The 19,511-nt window shown below is 33.4% G+C and overlaps 1 protein-coding gene across 2 annotated transcripts in view; it reads right to left on the bottom strand.

Moving 5' to 3' along the window:
• ERCC6L2 (ERCC excision repair 6 like 2) overlaps nt 1–19,511 on the bottom strand; it is a 153,701-nt gene that overhangs the window by 98,255 nt on the left and 35,935 nt on the right. For both annotated transcript variants that reach the window (XR_014302375.1, XM_082697236.1), the window contains exon 3: nt 13,320–13,439. Coding sequence is in view for 1 of the 2 variants with exons in the window: in XM_082697236.1 (XP_082553362.1) it covers nt 13,320–13,439 (120 nt within the window). In the remaining variant the exon portion in view is untranslated. The remainder of the gene's footprint in view (nt 1–13,319; nt 13,440–19,511) is intronic.

The following is a 19,511-nucleotide window of genomic DNA, read 5'->3' as shown; positions in this document are numbered from 1 at the left end:
ACTAGAGAATACTGAATTACTTTTATCTCTTTCAACAAATCTATCTCAATTACTGAAAACCATGATTTTAAAGTTTGATTCTTCATGCACTACGGTCTTAGGAGGATGATGTGATGTGGACTGTACAAAATACCTAAAGATGGTCTTCATGTGCAATGATTTTTATGGTAGAAAAGTTATAATACCATTATTGAGTACTTGCTGTGTGCCAAGGGCTGGACAAAGTAGTTGACAAATATTAATTCAAGGACTTTACAAAGAAATGCCATCTAGTAGAAATATTTAGTATTTCCTTTCTAGAGGATGAGATGAGATGAAAAAACTGAGATGTAGAGATGTTAAATAACATACCCAAGATCATACTGCTATTAGGTGGCAAAATAAGTATTCAAACCCATGTCTGTCTAATTCCAAAACCTGTAACCACCATTATATATCATATTAGTACTATATTAACTCAGAAAGTCCATGACTGTGAGAAATATAGCTCTCATTTACCACTGCAACTCCAGATCTTTGTATCGCATTTAGAAAAGAAAGGTGTTCAAGTGATAAATGAAATAATAAATGCAACCATGCATGTCAGTACCAGGTTAGGAACAGCAATGTATATTCAGAGAATAACAACAGACAAACAGGACGAAAGCAAAGGTCCACACAGGAGGAAGTGAGATATTAAAGTGAAAGTGAAAGTGACATATTCCTCCACACAAAAGGAAGTAAGATATTAAAGTGAAAAATAATATGTATCTTTATATAGAGAAAAATTGCAGACTATAAAACTGAAATTTTTACTATATAACTCAAAGTTCTAAAAAATATTCCCATAATTACGTCTATAATGTTAATTCATTTAAAAATGCCAAAAGTAATTAATTTAAACACTATTATGTATAACTGGTAACTTTTCCTTTTGGAATGCTGTGGCTATTTAACATATGGGAATTTAAGTTTAGATCCATTCTAGTCATGGATTTATCTAAATCATTTTTTAGAAAAGCAGCATAAAAATTATACCAAAACCAGACATTCTTCAAAAATAGAAAATTACAGGCCAATATCACTTAAATTAATGGACAGCAAACCAATAAATATAAAACCTTTCAATTAAACAAGAAAAGTAAATAAGGGATGAAAATGGAAATGACAAGTAAACAAATTTGTAGAAAATATAAGTAAAACAATAAAATGAACAGTAAACAGGTGATGGAGAAGGCGAGCACTTGCTGTAACAAGCACAGGGTATTGTATGGAAGCGCTGAATTACTATACTGTACACCTGAAATCAGCATTACACTGCATGTTAACTAAAAAGAATTTAAATAAAGATTTTAAAAAATAAACAATATGCTATTGAACAAACAAAAGGTCAACAGAGAAATAAAAAAAAATACTTGAGACAAATGAAAATGGAAATAAAGCATACCAAATATATAGGATGTAGAAAAGTAGTTCTGTGAGAGAATTTCACAGCAATCTATGCCTACCCCCACCCCCAAAATAAGAAAAATCTCAAATAAACATCCTGGCTTTACATCTCAAAGAACTAGAAAGAAGAATAACACCCAAATTTGGTAGAAGAAAGAAATAACAAAGATCAGAATGGAAATAAACAAAATAGAAACTAAAAAGACATTTAAAAAATCAGTAAAACTAGGAGCTGCTTCTTTGAAAATATAAAACCGATAAAACTTTAGCTAGACTCACCAAGAAAAAGGAGGGAGGGCTCAAATAAAATCAGAAATGGAGATCTTACTGACTGATATTACATACACACAAAGACTCAAAAGAGAGTACTATGAACCATTATGTGCTAACAAATTGGAAAACCTAAAAGAAATCGCTATTTTTCTAAAAACCACAACCCTCCCTGAGTGAATCATTAAAAAAAGAGAGAATCTGAATATACCAATTAGTAGTAAGATGAATTACTACTGATTTTTTTGTTAGTGTTTTGTTTTTGATTAGTAATCAAAACAAAACACAAACAAAATCCAGTACCAGGTGGTTCAATAGAAAATTCTACCAAATATTCAAAGAAGAGTCAATACAAATCCTTCTCAACCTTTTCTCTCTTTTTTTTTCTCCTCAAACTTTTCTAAAAAATAGGAGAAAATTCATTTTACAAGTCCATTGTTACCCTAATACCAAAACCAGATGAGGACACCACAACAAAGGAAAAATCCTTGATGAACATAGGTGCAAAAATCCTCAACAAAATATCAACAAAGTCAATTCAGAAATAATCGAAAGGATCATACACCATGATCAAGTGGTTTTTGTTCCAGGCATTCAAGGATGGAATGTTAATATTGTTCAACATCTGCAAATCAATCACATGATACACCACATTAACAAAATGACGAATAAAGATCACATGATCATCTTAATAGATGACAAAATTCAAAAACCATTTATGATAAAAACTCTCAACGAAGTAAGTATAGAGAGAAAGTTTTTCAACATAATAAAGGCCATATAACAAGCCACAACTAATATTATACTCAATGGTGAAAGATAAAAACTTTCCTCTAAGATCAAAAACAAGACAAGAATGCTCTCTCTCACCACTTTTATTCAACATAATCTTGGAAGTCCTAGGCAGACCAATTAGGAAGGGAGGAAGGGAGGGAGGGAGGAAGGGAGGAAGGAGGGGGGAAGCGGGAAAGGAAGAAAGGAAGGAAATCCCAGGTGCAAAATAAGAAGAAAATTGTCAATGTTTGCTTAGGAGATGATATTGCATATAGAGAACACTAAGGACTCCACAAAAACAAACAAACAAACAAACCTGTTAGAATAAGCAAGTTCAGCACAGTTGCAAGAAACAAAATTAATATACAAAAATCTGTTGCTTTTCTATACACTAACAACATACTATCAGAAACAGCAACGAAAAAATAATCTCGCTTATAATTACATCAAAACGAGTAAAATACCTAGGGATAAATTTAACCAAGGAGGTAAAAGACCTGGACACTGAAAACTACAAGCCACTGCTAAACCACAGAAGGGGCACCTGGGTAGCCCAATCAGTGGAATGACCAACTTGATTTTGGCTCAGGTCATGTTCTCAGGGTCCTGGGACTGAGCCCAGCATCAGACTCCAGGCTCAGTGTATTAAATAAATAAATCTTTTTAAAAAAGAAACTACAGAAGCCACAAACATTGGAAAAATACTCCATTCTATGGTTTGGAAGAACAAATATTGTTAATATGTACCTACTACCCGAAGCAATCTACAGATACAGTTTAATCCCTATAAAATTCCAATGACATTTTTCATAGAAATATAACAATCCTAAAATTTGTATAGATAGAACCATAAAAGACCAAAAATAGTCAAAGCAGTCTTGAGAAAGAACAACAAAGCTGAATTATACTCCCTGATTTGAAACTGTTTTACAAAGCTATAGTAATCAAACAGTATGCTACTGCAAAACAGGAGACACATAGATCACTTGAACAAAATATGAGTAATCCATACTTACATGGCCAATTTATTTATGATACAGGAGGCAAAAATATCCAATAAGAAAGGATAGTCATGTCAATGAATGGTGTTGGGGAAACTTTACAACCACAGCAAAAGAATGAAACTACTATTTTATACAACACACAAAACTCGAAATGGATTAAAACTTGAATGTAAGACCTGAAACCATAAAGCTCCTAGAAGAATATATAGGCTCCTGTATACAAGTAAGAAGTATACAAGAATACAAATAAGCTCCTTGACTATGGTCTTGGTGATGGTTTTTTAAATGTAACTCCAAGAGCAAAGGCAATAAAAACAAAAACTTATTTATTTTTGGATATTAACGCATTATCAGATGTATGATTTGCAAATATTTTCACCTATTTAGTTGGTTTCTTTTCATTTTGTTGATGATATCATTTACCATACAGGCGGGACTGCAACAAACTAAAAAGTTTCTGATAAGTGTTTAATATCCAAAATATTAACAAACATATACAATTCAATAGCCAAAAAAAAAAAAAAATCCAAATTTAAAAATGGATAGAGAATCTGGATAGACGTTTTTCTAAAGAAGAAAAGGAGATAGCCAACAGGCACATGAAAAATACCACTGATCATCAGGGAAATGCTAATCAAAACCATAATGAGATATCACCTCACATCTGATAGACTGCCTATTTTCAAAATGGCAAGAAATAACAAGTGCTAGCCAACAATCTTAAGAAAAGAAAACCCTTATGCACTATTGATAGGAATTTAAATTAGTGCAGCCACTATGAAAAACAAACAATTACTGGGGGAAATCATAGGGGGAAACGAACCATGAGAGACTGTGGATTCTGAGAAACAAACAGGGTTTTGGAGGGGGTTGGGTGAGCATGGTGGCGGGTATTAAGGAGGGCATGTATTACATGGAGCACTGGGTGTGGTACATAAACAATGAATCTTGGAACAGTGAAGAAAAAATTAAATTAAATTAAAAAAAAAATAGAACTGCCATATGATCCAGGATTTCCACTTCAGAGTATTTATCTAAAGGAAACAAAAACACTAATTTGAAAAGATTTATGTACCCCCATATTCACTGCAGCATTATTTACAATAACCAAGATATGGGAACAACTTAAGTGTCCAGTAATGGGTGATAAAGAAGATTTGATATATGTAGAGATATATCTATATATATCTCTACATATATCACCAAACACACACATGGAATACTATTCAGCCATAAAAAAGAATGAAATCCTGCCATTTGTGATAACATGGATGGACCTTGAGGCATCATGCTAAGTGAAACAAGTCATACCAAGAAAGAGAAATATTTGATTTCACTTATATTTGGAATCTACTAAATAAAATAAACCAAAAAAATAAGCTCATCACTACAGAGAACAAATTGATGGTAGCTAGGGCATTAGTTTGGTATGTAACATGCATCCAGTTATAAAATAAATAACTCATGAAGATGTAATGTACACCATGGTGACTACAGTTAATACTGTATTGCATATTTTAAAGTTGCTAACACAATAGATCTTAAGAGTCCTCATTACAAGAAAAAAAATTTTTTTCTAACTAGGTATGGTGATAGATGTTAACTAGATTTATTTAATGTAGTGACCATTTTGCAATGTATACAGATATCAAATCATTATGTTACACACCTGAAACTAATATGTCACTAATACTTCAGAAAAAGCCTAAAAAAGCATGTAGTTTTAATATATATAAAAACATGACCAGTTAGAACATAAAATTTTAAAAGCTCCATTTGTAATAGCAACCAAAAAGAAAGAAAACCTAGTTAAACTTAATGAATAAGAAACTAGGTCACATGAAGAAAGCCAGAAATTCTGAAGGGCAAGAAATAAGATTTAAGCAAATGATACAACTACTGTTGGATATGCAGTATTTACAGTGTAAATATGTTCATTCTCCCTACATAAGTCAATAAATTCAATGTAATATTAACTAAAATATCAATAGCCTTTTAGGAGAAAATTGAGAAATTTGAAGACAAACTAACCCTACCAAATATTAAAACATATTATAAATCCAAAAAAATTAAAACTGTTTAGCACTGAAAGATAAATGAACAAATAAATCAATAGGACAGAACAATATATCTAGAAATATACCCACACATATATAAATGAGCTTCATTTTAATCAAAAGTGACCCTTCTAATATTGTGGGAAAAAAGGCTTACTCAATATATGACAATAAAATAATTGGCTAACCAGTTGAAAAAATAATGCCAGTTTAACTGATCATTCCTTATAGCAAAATAAATTCAGGCTGATACAGAGATGTGAAGGTGTAAAATAAAGTCATACACATTATAAAAGAATCATGAGTGAACTTACAGCCTTAGGTACAGAAGATTTTTCTAGGCAGGCATAAAACCTAGAACCTATAAATATAGATATTTTTAACTACCTAAACTTTTAAAAAATATAATAAATAAAGCTGACCCTGAAAAAAGTAGGAAAGAAATATTGACAGAATATATAATGGACAAAAGATCAGTATGTAGAACATATGATTAAGGACTATTAAGAAAAGATTAAAACTAGAACTTGATGTTTTAAAAAGCTATTAAAAGTCTTTTAAGATTCTGAAAAGATATTTGACCTCACTCAAAATAAAGCAATAGAAATCAAAGCAAGGTATACTTTTTCTACATCTCTGACATAATTTATATTTTTTAACGCCTAGGATAAATGAAAAGGTGGGAAACAGACATAATTTTACACTATTGGTGAGGATACAAATTGACATAAGCTCTTGAAAGGCAATTTGTATCTGTCAGATGTAATATGCCCATAATTTTAGTACCACAGACTTGTGATTCCAGTACCAAGAATTTATCTTATAGCTATAATGGCAAAAGTTGCAAGATATATGCATGAGGATTTTCACAAGAGCATCATTTGCAAGATAATACTCTTGGTATACATCAGAAACTAAATAGTATATAGTAAATAAGATGCTAGAAACATATTTTTGTTCAATCACCACTGAAACTGATAATATGAATACTAAAAAAATTCTCCTATGCATTAATACTGATTATGAATTTTCATAGACTCTTTAAAGCTTTATCATATGAGAGAGCAATATTTTAAAATTAATTTACTTTGATTTTCTTAAAGACTGAACTCCAATCCTAAAGGCCTAAATCCAAAGATTCATTCCAAGATTTAATATTTGAAATACATACTTTGTGTCTTTTTGGAATTTATTCCTGGCAAGAAACATCTATTGCATGCATTTTTAGATGATTTCTTCACACTTGAAAAGTTTCAAAATATATGTAAGATGTATCATATAACATACACATACCTCAAATCCACCAATCCTTAATTTGTAACATTTGATTCATTAAAAGGATTTGTTTTTCAAGGCGTTCCAACATTAATTTTTCAGGATTCCATTGTGATTCTGGCATTAACATAATAAATATAAAGGAATTTATTTCCTTTCTAGCTATTTCATAGGCTATCTTTTAAAAATGCACAAAATTTTAACTGGATGAATACAAATTTATCTTTTAAGAATTTCATCACATAAAAATAGAGTATTTGTTTGAATTTCCTTCTGAGGGATTAATTTAGGATGTCACTGATAATCCTATCAAAAGCTTTATGAAATTCCAGTTCAAATGATTAACTAAACAAATACATTTATTGATGCCAACTGAAACAAAAGAACAAATAGAAAAATAAATCGTAATAGTGTAAAATGCTTGGAAGTGGTGCTGCCAGATAACCAGAACTGTGTAAGAGTAGATGAAAACTGACATACTTAAAGAACTGAGGAATCCATCCCATACCTATGTAAAGAAAACTTCTCCAAAAAACAAAAATGCAAATTTTCCTAGAAATAGACTTTAAGCCAAACACTGTAACAAGAGACAAAGAAGGTCATCAGATCATAATAAAGGGATCAATTCATTAACAGAATATAACAAATGTAAATATTATATTCAACATCAGAACATCTAACTATAAAACTTAACAGATATGAAGAGAGAAAATGACAGCAATATAATAAAAATGGAGGACCTCCAACACCCTACTTTCAACAACGGATAGCTCATGCAGATAGAAAATCAGTAAAGAAATATCAGACTTAAACTACACATTAGACCAGATGGACCTAAGAGACATATATACAAAATTTCACCTAATAGCAGTAAGAATACATATTCTTCTTAAGTACATATAGAACTTTCTCTAGAACAGGTAATGTGTTAGGCCACAAAACAAGTCTTTTTTTTTTTAATTTTTTATTTTTTATAAACATGTATTTTTAACCCCCAAGGTACAGGTATGTGAATCGCCAGGTTTACACACTTCACAGCACTAACCATAGCACATACCCTCCCCAATGTCCATAACCCCACCCCCCTTCTCCCAACTCCCCTCCTTCCAGCAACCCTCAGTTTGTTTTGTGAGATTAAGAGTCACTTATGGTTTGTCTCCCTCCCAATTCCATCTTGTTTCATTTATTCTTCTCCTACACCCTTAACCCCCCATGTTGTATCTCCACATCCTCATATCAGGGAGATCATATGATAGTTGTCTTTCTCCTCTTGAAAACAAGTCTTAATAAATGTTTGATCTAAATCATATCAAACATATTTTCTGACCACAATGTTGTGAAACTTGAAATCAATGACAAGAGGAAAAGTATATATGTGGATATTAAACAATATGCTCCTGACAACCAAAAGTGTCAGAGATGGAATCAAAAAGGAAGCCAAAAAAATATCTTGAGACAAATAAAAATTGAAACACAACAAACCAAAACTTACAGGATGCAACAAAAGGAGTTCTAAAAAGAAATTTTTAGTGACAAAGACTCACATTAAGAAAAAAGAAAAATCACAAATAAACAGCCTAACTTTATACCTCAAGAAACTATAAAAAGAACGAGGAACATCTGGGTGGTACAGTCAATGGAGCATCTAACTCTTGGTTTTGACTCGGGTTGTGATCTCCGGGTTGTTAGATCAACCCCCCAGTCAGGCTCCACACTCAGTGTGGAGTCTGCTTGGGACTGACTCTCATTCTCCCTCTGCCCATCCCCACCCCTGTTCATGCATGCTCTCTCTCTCTAAAATAAATAAATCTTAAGAAAAAAACCAAAAAGAACAAATTAAGCCCAAAGTTCGTAGAAGGCAATCACAAATATTGTAGTGGAAATGAAAGAATTAGAGACTAGAAAAACACTAGAAAAGATCACTGAGATTAAGAGCTGGTTCTTTGAATAGATAAAGTTGGCAAAAGTTTAACTAGAATAGGAAAAAAAAAAAGAGAAAACATTCAAATAAAATTAGAAATGAAAGAGGAGATATTACAAGTGATAAGAAATACAATATGAAATTATGTAATTATATACCAAGAAATTAGATAATCTAAAAGAAATGGATACAGTCCCAGAAAAATATAACCCAACAAGACTGAATCATGAAGAAAGAAGATCTGAATAAATCAGTAGTAAAGAGACTGAATCAATAACACACCCCCCAGCACAGAAAAGTCCAGGGACAGACAGCATCACTAGTGAATTCTACCAAACATTTGAAAAATAATGTCAATCCTTCTCAACAATCCCAATCTCATTTTTCAAGTCCAATGTTACCCTGGTATCAAAGACAAGGGTATCACAAGAAAAGAAAATTAAAGGCCAATATCCTTGATGAATAGAAACACAATTATCTTCAACAAAATATGGAACAAACAGATTCAATAGCAAAAGGACCATACACCATGATCAAAGTGGGATTTACTCCTTAGATGAATTGATAGTTCAACATATGCAAATCAAAAAAATGTGATACATCATATTAACAATATGAAGGGTAAAAACCGTATCTCAACAGATGCAAAAAAAAATTGACAAAATTTAACATCCTTTTATATAAAAAATTTCCAACAAACTGGACATAGAGAATAAATACTTCAACATAATAAAGACCATATATGACAAACATACAGTTAATATCACATTCAACAGTCAAAAGCTTCATACTTTTCCTCTCAGATCAGTGACAAGCTTATTACACATAGGACTGGAAATCCTCGTCAGATTAATTAGGTAAATAAGAAATAAAAGAATTAGAAATACATTGGAAATTAGAAAGGGATTTGGAATTGGAAAGGTAAAATTGGTTAAGGTAAAGGTAAAACTGTTTGCAGAGGACATGACATTACAGGTAGAAAACCCGGAAGATGCCATAAATGAAAACAAATACCTCTTAGAATTCAGTAAAATAAAGTCAGTAAATATGCAGGACACAAAATCAATATATAAAAATCAGCTGTGTTTTAATATATTAGCATGACTTATAAGAAAAGGAAATTAAGAAAACAATGCAAAGTAATGGCAGAGTAATTAAAGGGGAAACAATTAGGCCAATCATCTGCTTCAAAGAAGTAGCACACCACTTCCCCTATATAAAGTACTATGTATACTTTTCCAAAGCACAACTTCTTCAGAAATCATAATGAGTGTTGGGGCTGAGGAAATTTATAAATTTCAAGGTTGAAGAAAAAGTCCTATACACTTTGAAACAAAAAGAAAATTTCCTATCCATGGAAAATATCAGTTCAGTACTGGAACCTCATCTACAATATGGAGTGACAGAAGAAAATAAAATTATTTTGGTGAAGTTTGAAAGAAGATTTTTAACTTAGAATTCTACATACAGATAAACTATCAACCCAGTATGACAGTAATATAGAAGTACGTAAAACTTTAGAAACAATTAATTGAAGTTCTTAAATAAGCAAAAAGTGGTACAAAGACAAGAAGAAATGAGAAAGCTGAAAAGACATAGCAGGAAAATGTAATATATTTCTCTCAGAATTTAATTGCTCAAATAGAACAAAAACAAAACAAAATAGTACTAAGAATTTGAACACTACAATTATCCAATTATCCTGATTAAACAGATATATTTAGACCTATATGGCCATAATAATAAATAATGTGCAAAATCCTTGCAAAATTTTTTAAATAACTGAGACTATGTAACACCACAGCATTAAAAACACCTGACCACGGGGCGCCTGGGTGGCTCAGTGGGTTAAAGCCTCTGCCTTCGGCTCAGGTCATGATCCCAGCGTCCTGGGATCGAGCCCCACATCGGGTTCTCTGCTCAACAGGGAGCCTGCTTCCTCCTCTCTCTCTGCCTGCCTCTCTGCTTACTTGTGGTCTCTGTCTGTCAAATAAATAAATAAAATCTTTAAAAAAAAAAACAAAAAACCTGACCAGGGATTTAGCCACAAAAAAATAAAATAAAATAAAAGTAAAAATAAAAATAAAGCCAGTATTACCTTAGCAACAAAGCAGAAATCAACAACAAAGGCGAAATACTCCTATTATTCTCCATACCCCAATAATATCTATTCACTTGGAAATTTTAAACTTCACTTTTAATAGTACTTGAGTAAAAGAGAAAAACTATAGAGCCACAGATAATTTAGAAAACAATAATGAAAAGCCCACCTAATGAAAACTATGAAATGCAGCCACAGTGGTACTCAAAAAAACAGATACAACTTAAGTGAAATTTATTAGAATATAAGAAAGATTAAAAATAAATACTTAAGAATTAAATGGAAGGGGGCACCTGGGTGGCTCAGTCCTTAAGCATCTGCTTTGGCTCAGGTCATGATCCCCAGAGTCCTGGGATGGAGCCCTACATAGGGTTTCCTGCTAGGCTGAAAGCCTGCTTCTCTCCCTCTCCCACTGCCCCTACTTGTGTTCCCTCTCTTGCTGTCTCTATCTTTATCAATTAAATTAATAGATAAAATCATAAATAAATAAATAGAATTGAACTGAAAGAGATAGAGAAATAGCATTGTTTATTATCAGAAGGAATTATACATATATATGCATATGTGCCCATATACATATATAAATGTAAATAAATATGTATTATAAATACATATTATATATTAATATCTTTACCTATTTAAAGTATTAATTTTCCCTGCTTTCTCTGCCCTGTTAATTACCAGAACTGACATAAAATATTAATAAATTCTGCAATGATATTTAGAATCAAATAACAACTGAAAATAGGACTACAAACAGTCTTTGAACTTGAGAAGATTTAAAGACACATTAAGAATATCCCTGGGCGCCTGGGTGGCTCAGTGTGTTAAGCCGCTGCCTTCGGCTCAGGTCACGATCTCAGGGTCCTGGGATCGAGTCCCATATCGGGCTCTCTGCTCAGCAGGGAGCCTGCTTCCCTCTCTCTCTCTCTGCCTGCCTCTCTCTCCATCTATTTGTGATCTCTCTCTGTCAAATAAATAAATAAAATCTTTAAAAAAAAAAAAAAAGAATATCCCTTAAAGGGGAAGGGAAGGAAAGATAAAACGAGACAAAACCAGAGAGGAGACAAACCACAAGAGACTTGCTTCATTATAGGAAGCAAACTGAGGGTTGCTGGGGAGGAAGTGAGATGGGGGACAGGGTAACTGAATGATGGACATTAAGGAGGGCATATGATGTAATGAGCACTGGGTATAAGACTGATAAATCACTGAACTCTACCTCTGAAACTAATAATACACTATATGTTAATTGAATTTCAAAAAAATAATAAAAATAAAATAAAATGACTCAGGTCAAAAAAATATGATTAAAAAAGAAAATACTTCTTTAGGATCAAATTAAATTTGTTATAGGATATATTTATAATATTAAAAATTATAAAAAATTTTAAAGCAATAATAATTCCATAAGCCAATAATTCTCAAAATTTTGCACTAAAATGCCCCAATGATTGACAATAGTAAATTGGCCTCACCAATCTTATGTATAAGACTGTAGTACAGATGAGACTATTTATTTATTTTTTTATTTTATTTATTTATTTGACAGAGAGAGATCACAAGTAGGCAGAGAGGCAGGCAGAGAGAGAGAGAGGGGGGGAAGCAGGCTCCCCGCCGAGCAGAGAGCCCGACGCGGGACTCAATCCCAGGACCCTGAGATCATGACCCAAGCCGAAGGCAGCGGCCCAACCTACTGAGCCACCCAGGTGCCCCTAGATGAGACTATTTAAAACTTGACTTGTAGAAAGTGATTTCATTACCATGAGAAAATAAAGATATCATAAAATCACTTCATCTTTATTTCTATCCAGTTTTCTGAGAATATAAAAGTCAGACACAAAAGTATATTTTTCTTGCATTTCATTATTTTACTAGAAATCTCTTATTTTTTATGAGTCATACATGAGATATTTATAAACATGTATTTACAAAAGAGAAAGCTGAAATATAGACATGAATAGCATTCATAATGACAGGAGCAGAAATAAAAACACGTCTAGACCTTAGTCTTTCTAATTCCAACTTCAACAGTCCTCATGTAGGAAGAATTTGTTTCAGAGTTTCAGGATGTAATTATTCTCCTGAACAACCTTATCAATGACATACCTTTTTTATCAGTATCAATGTCTCCCTTTCATTCTCACGTAAATAAAAAAACAATATAATGGACTTTGATTAACTTTACATACACATTTATGCAAATTTAACAAATTAATTAAAGTAAGTCATATATATCCAGCCAAGAAAAAGACGTTAAACCTCCAAAAAAATTTAAGCTAAAATTGTATTTTGCCATTTTGAGTCAATCATACTTAATTTGAGGATGAAACTGATAATCCTTTAAGAATTAGGTCTATAAAACAAATATTTTAATAATGTCTTTAACTTATGTGTTTTGAATTTATGCTATAATGTATGCTGTGTACAAGTTTCTATATACATTTCCAATACCAGCTTCATGAGCTTTATACTCCTAAACATCTTACTTTTTTTGCTATAGAAGGAGGCTCCTTTTTCATACTTCTTAGTAAAAATTCTGGCATGTTGTTTTCAATATCTTCACGAGTTCCCTTTTTATGCAAAACTGCAGCCAAAAATGAAATAACCTGAAAGAAAAAAAAAATTTTTTTTAGTTACTGTGTAAATGTTTCAAGATGGACAAAATGTTATGGCTTACATGATTGACTACCCAATTAGTGAAAATTTGAGTATATACAAATAGATGTTACAGGGATAAACAACAAGAAATAGCAGTATTGGTTTTCTTTATATATATTAACAAATGTACAGTACACCTTACCCCTGAGCACAGTGAAAAAGAATTCTCACATGGCTATCACTTCCATGGTAAGTTTTACCTACTCAATGAATTCTTTCTTGATCTCATCAGTTGGGACATTACCTTCTTATTTGTCTCTCTCCACAGAAACTATCTCTTCATATATTCTATTAGAATAAACTATATGCATTCTTTTTTCCCTTTTGTGTACTTCGGTTCATCTAATAATTATAGATGGAATGATAGAATGTTATTTTAAGATAGACTAAGACCATTCATCAATACACACACCACTTGGAATAACAGCTATTGTCTAAATACCAAGTAAGAAAGACAAAGAGACATAATAAAGGAAATATAACCTCACATAATGAAGAGCAAGAAATATTTAATCAATTGGACTTTGGTTCAAATTTCAGCCTTAGTTGCTTGGCTGTTATGTAAACTTAGGTGAAATAACCTTTTTGAATAACTGTAAAAATACATGAAAATAGCAAAAATAAATATTTGCAGAGTTATTTTAAAGATTGGGGAAAGTATTTGAGGTATCCATATCGGGGAAGAATCATTACTTTAGAAAAATAAATCATATAAATATTAAAACCTAAAGAAAAAAATATGAGATTGGAAAAACTAAAAAAAAGTGTTTTTAAAATGAGAATGGGGTCACCTGGGTGACTCAGATGGTTAAGCAACTGCCTTCAGCTCAGGTCATGATCCTGGGATCCTGGGATCAAGTCCAGTATCGGGCTACCTGCTCAGTGAGGGGCCTGCTTCTCCCTCTGCCTCTCTCTCTCTCTCTCTCTCTCTCTCTCATGAATAAATGAATAAAATCTTTAAAAAAAATAAAATAAATTAAAAAAGAATGGTTACCTACAATCTCAATCCCAAATGTCAAAGAAAAAGAATGGTGTAAGAGAAGTATTTGAAGAGATAAAAGCTGAAAACTTCTAAAAGCTGATTTATTTTTTTTTTAAGATTTTATTTTTTATTTGACAGAGAGAGATCACAAGCAGGCAGAGAGGCAGGCAGAGAGAGAGGAGGAAGCAGGCTCCCTGCTGAGCAGAGAGCCTGATGTGGGGCTCGATCCCAGGTCCCTGAGATCATGACCTGAGCCGAAGGCAGCGGCCCAACCACTGAGCCACCCAGGCGCCCCTAAAAGCTGATTTAAAAAAAAAAAAGTCAAGCCATATATTCCCGATCCACTAAGAACATCAAACCAATAAATAAGTAAATAAATAAATTATCAACCCACAAGTAGGTTTTACATAGAAAAACTGCTCAAAACTTGAGACCAAAAAGAAAATCTTAAAAGTAGCACAAGGAAAACACAATAGATTACCTACCAAAAAGCAACAACTGGACAAATAGCTGATCTGGCAGCAAAAACAACAAAAGACACTATATATCAAATGATATTTTCAAGATGGTAAAGAAAATAAAAGTAACCTAGTTTTATACCCAGTAAAGATACTATTCAAGAATAAAGATGGGGATATTTTCAGACAAATAACTGAACAAAATCCTCATCAAAAGAGCACAGTACAGGAAATAATTAATGGATGTTTTCAGGCACAAGGAAAAGTATATGATGTAGATGCTCAGTGATGCAGGAAAAACTTAAGAACAACAAAAATGGTAAATATATAGAAAATATAAATATGTAAACATTACTGAACAAAACTGTCTTCTTGAAATTAAATAAAAGCATTAAAAGATATGACAACACATGCAGTTGAGTCTGAAAGGGTCCAGTGTAATTATAATATTCTGGTGTCCTTACACTGTCCAGGAGGAAATAAAATTACTAGTTTATATTAGAATTTTTGGTAAGTCAAGAATGTTTATTGTAATCTCTTGGGTAACCACTAGAAGGAAAATACATCAATGTGTAAGTAGTAACCTATTAAGAAAGAGATAACGGAATAATATGAAATAATCTATCCAAAAGGAGGCAAAAAAGAAGAAGAAAATAAACACAGGTAACATACAACAAATAAAGAGCAATAATAAAATAGTAGATTTAAATCCATATTATATTAGAAAGCACATTCCATGGAGGAGACTAAATGTTACAATTAAAAGACAAAGATCATCAGGTCCATAAAATATGTATGCCATTTACACACACACACACACACACACACACCATTAAAACAAGGAATAGGAAAAGTTGTTAAGTAAAAAAATGAAGACATGTGAACAAAAACCAAAAGAAAGTTGATATAGCTGTTTTATTAGACTCTAAAGCAAAAACATTACTAAATTAAAAAGATACACTTCAAGCTTGATATTGATTAAAAAATTAATTCATGTGGAAGTTATAACTAGTGTAAATTGTTAAGCAAAGAAAGAACAGCTTACTGAAATAAAAGTAGACAAATCCATAGCATAATGGTAAGATTTTGAAATGACTCAGTAAGAAACAAAATAATCAGTAAAGAAGCAGAATATTTGAATCACATGGTTAGCAAACTTGACCTAATGAACATTTGATCAAACACTGCACACTACTGTAAAACACAGTTTCATTTAAAATACATATGAGGGGTGCCTGGCTGGCTCAGTTGGTTTAACATCTGCCTTCAGCTCAGGTCATGATCTCAGGATCCTGGGACTGAGCCTTGTCTGGGTTCCCTACTCAGTAGCGAGTCACCTCTCCTTCTCCTTCTACCCCTACGCACCCTCCCTAGTTATGCTTTCTCTCAAATAAATAAATAAAATCTTTTAGAAAATTAATAATGCAAACATGAAATATTTATCAAAGCACCATATAAGGTCATGGAGCAAATCTCAATATGGTTCAGCAGAAATATAGAATATGTTCTTTAATGTGAGAAACTAGAAATAACAGAAGTTTAAGAAGAAAATCCACAAATATTTATAAAGTAAGAAATACACTTCAAAGAAGAAATAAATTTTATTTTTTTTAAAGATTTTATTTATTTGACATAGAGACAGTGAGAGAGGGAACACAAGCTGGGGTTGTGGGGGGAGGGGGGCAGAGCAGGGAGGGAGAAGCAGGCTTCCCGCTGAGCAGAGAGTCTGATGCCGGGCTCAATCCCAGGACCCTGGGATCATGACCTCAGCCAAAAGCAGACACCTAACAACTGAGCCACTAAGGCGCCCAAGGATTGAGCCACTCAGGTGACCTAAAGAAGAAATGTATTTTAAAGCATATTAGAATAACGGGTGACTGGGTGGTTCAGTTTTTTAAGTAACTACCTTCAGATCAGGTCATGATCTCAGGGTCCTGGGATCGAACCTCTGCTTCTCCCTCTCCCTCTCCCTGTGCCCCGACCCACCTCCCATCCTCTCTCTTTCTCTCAAATAAATAAAATCTTCAAAAGTACATATATAGGGGCGCCTGGGTGGCTCAGTGGGTTAAAGCCTCTGCCTTCAGCTCATTTCATGATCCCAGGGTCCTGGGATCGAGCCCCACATCGGGCTCTCTGCTCAGCAGGGAGCCTGCTTCCTCCTCTCACTCTGCCTGCCTCTCTGCCTACTTGTGATCTCTGTCTGTCAAATAAATAAATAAAATCTTTGAAAATAATAATAAATGAATTAAAATACATATATAAAAAGTATATTAGAATATACTTCTAATTTCACTAAGATTAGAATATATTTTGAGTTTAACAATAATAAGTAATAATTACATATTAAACTTGTGGACTATACCTAAGATCATGTTTTAGGGACTTAATGCCTACATTAGGAAGAAAAGAAGCTATTAATAAAGTATCTAAGAATCTATTTCAAAAATTAATAAAAATACAGAAAACAGAACACAAAAAAACAGAATTATAAACAAAATGTATAAGTGGAAAAGCATATAATAAAAAGGATCAACAAAGCCAAATGATCATTGTAGTGAGGATTTTAAAAAGTGATAAAGCCCCTAGGTAATTAATGAAGAAGAAAAACTACAAGAAGAGGTAAATACACACACATAAACACAAAGGACATAATAAGTAATGTCATGCCAATAACTAAAAATTTGGAATAAATGAAGAACAGAACTTATCTATACTGACACAAGAAAAAACACAAAATTTACATTTTCATAAAATATTAAATCTCAATACATAATTATAAATCTTACACAAAGAAAACTAAAAGTCAAATGGTTTCACCAATAAAGTCTATCAATGCTTAAGAAAGATAGAATTCCAGTCCTGGAGTGCCTGGGTGGCTCAGTGAGTTAAGCATCTGACTCCTGATCTCACCTAAGGTCTTGATCTCAGGGTTTGAATTCAAGCCCCATGTTGGGCCCCACACTAGGTGTGGAGCCTACTTAAAAAAGAAAAGAAAAAAAGAAAAAAAAAAAAAAAACAGGGCATCTGGGTGGCTCAGTCATTGGGCATCTGCCTTCGGCTCAGGTCCTGATCCCTGGGTCCTGGGATCGAGCCCCACAATAGGCTCCCGGGTCAGCCGGGAGCGTGCTTCTCCCTCTCCCACTCCCCTGCCTGTGTTCCTTCCCTTGCTGTGTCTCTCTCTGTCAAATAAATGAATAAAATCTTTTTTTTAAAAAGATGAAAGAAAAAAGACAAGAAAAGAATAAAAGAGAAAAGGAGAGGGAAAGGAAAGGAAACGAAATGAAAGGAAATAAAAGGAAAGGAGGGGAGAGAGGAAAGGAAAAGATGATAAGGTAAGGTAAGGTCAGGTAAGGTAAGATAAGATATAATGCCATCTTAAACTGTTTCAGATTTTAGAAAGGGAGAAATGGTCTCAATTCATTTTATGAGTTTGACATAATCTTGATAAGAAAATATGACAAGCATATTATAGGCAGGAGATTTATAGGCCAATTTTTCTTACTCAGAAGCAAATATTAAATTAAATCCCTTAAAATATTAGCAAATATAACACAGAAATATAAAAAGAAATATATACTAAAATCAACTTGGGCTGATGCTGGGCATGTAAGTTTGGTCTAATTTTCAAAATTTAGATAATGTATGGCTATTAGGTATTATACATAACTTTCCTAACATTAGTTTCCTTAAAATAATATGACAACCCATTTCATCATGATACATTTTACATGAAGCGCTACATTATTAAAATTAAGCACACTGTGAAAAGTTGGGAATGTATTTTTTTATCACAACAAAAAAAATGTAAATAGTCAAAAAGCCAATAGGAGAACTGAAATTTTTAAAAGTATCCTAGCAACCCAAAAGCAAGCAGGAATGGAGGAGGAATAAAACAGAAAACAGTCTGGGGGAGGAGTCAAGATGGCGGAGAAGTAGCAAGCTGAGACTGCTTCAGCTAGCCGGAGATCAGCTAGATAGCTTATCTAAAGATTGCAAACACCTGAAAATCCATCGGCAGATTTAAGAGAAGAAGAACAGCAATTCTGGAAACAGAAAAACAACCACTTTCTGAAAGGTAGGACCGGCGGAGAAGTGAATCCAAAGCGACGGGAAGATAGACCCCGGGGGGAGGGGCCGGCTCCCGGCAAGCGGCGGAGCAACCGCGCACAAAATCAGGACTTTTAAAAGTTTGTTCCGGGGCGCCTGGGTGGCTCAGTGGGTTAAGCCACTGCCTTCGGCTCAGGTCATGATCCCAGGGTCCTGGGATCGAGTCCAGCATCGGGCTCTCTGCTCAGCGGGGAGCCTGCTTCCTCCTCTCTCTCTCTGCCTGCCTCTCTGCCTACTTGTGATCTCTCTCTGTCAAATAAATAAATAAATTCTTAAAAAAAAAAAAAAAAAGTTTGTTCCACTGAGGGACATCGCTCCAGAGGCTACCCGGGGCAAAGCCCACACGGGGTCAGCGTGGCCTCAGGTCCCGCAGGGTCACAGAAGGATCGGGGGTGTCTGAGTGTCACAGAACTTGCGGGTATTGGAATGGGAAAGCTGGCTACAGAGACAGAGCCGACAGTAAGCTCACAGCT

This window comes from Mustela nivalis, assembly GCF_964662115.1.
Source record: "Mustela nivalis genome assembly, chromosome: 13".
Lineage (NCBI taxonomy): Eukaryota > Metazoa > Chordata > Mammalia > Carnivora > Mustelidae > Mustela > Mustela nivalis.
The sequence above is the reverse complement of the archived record's forward strand: the minus strand, read 5'-3'. Positions and strand labels throughout refer to the sequence as shown.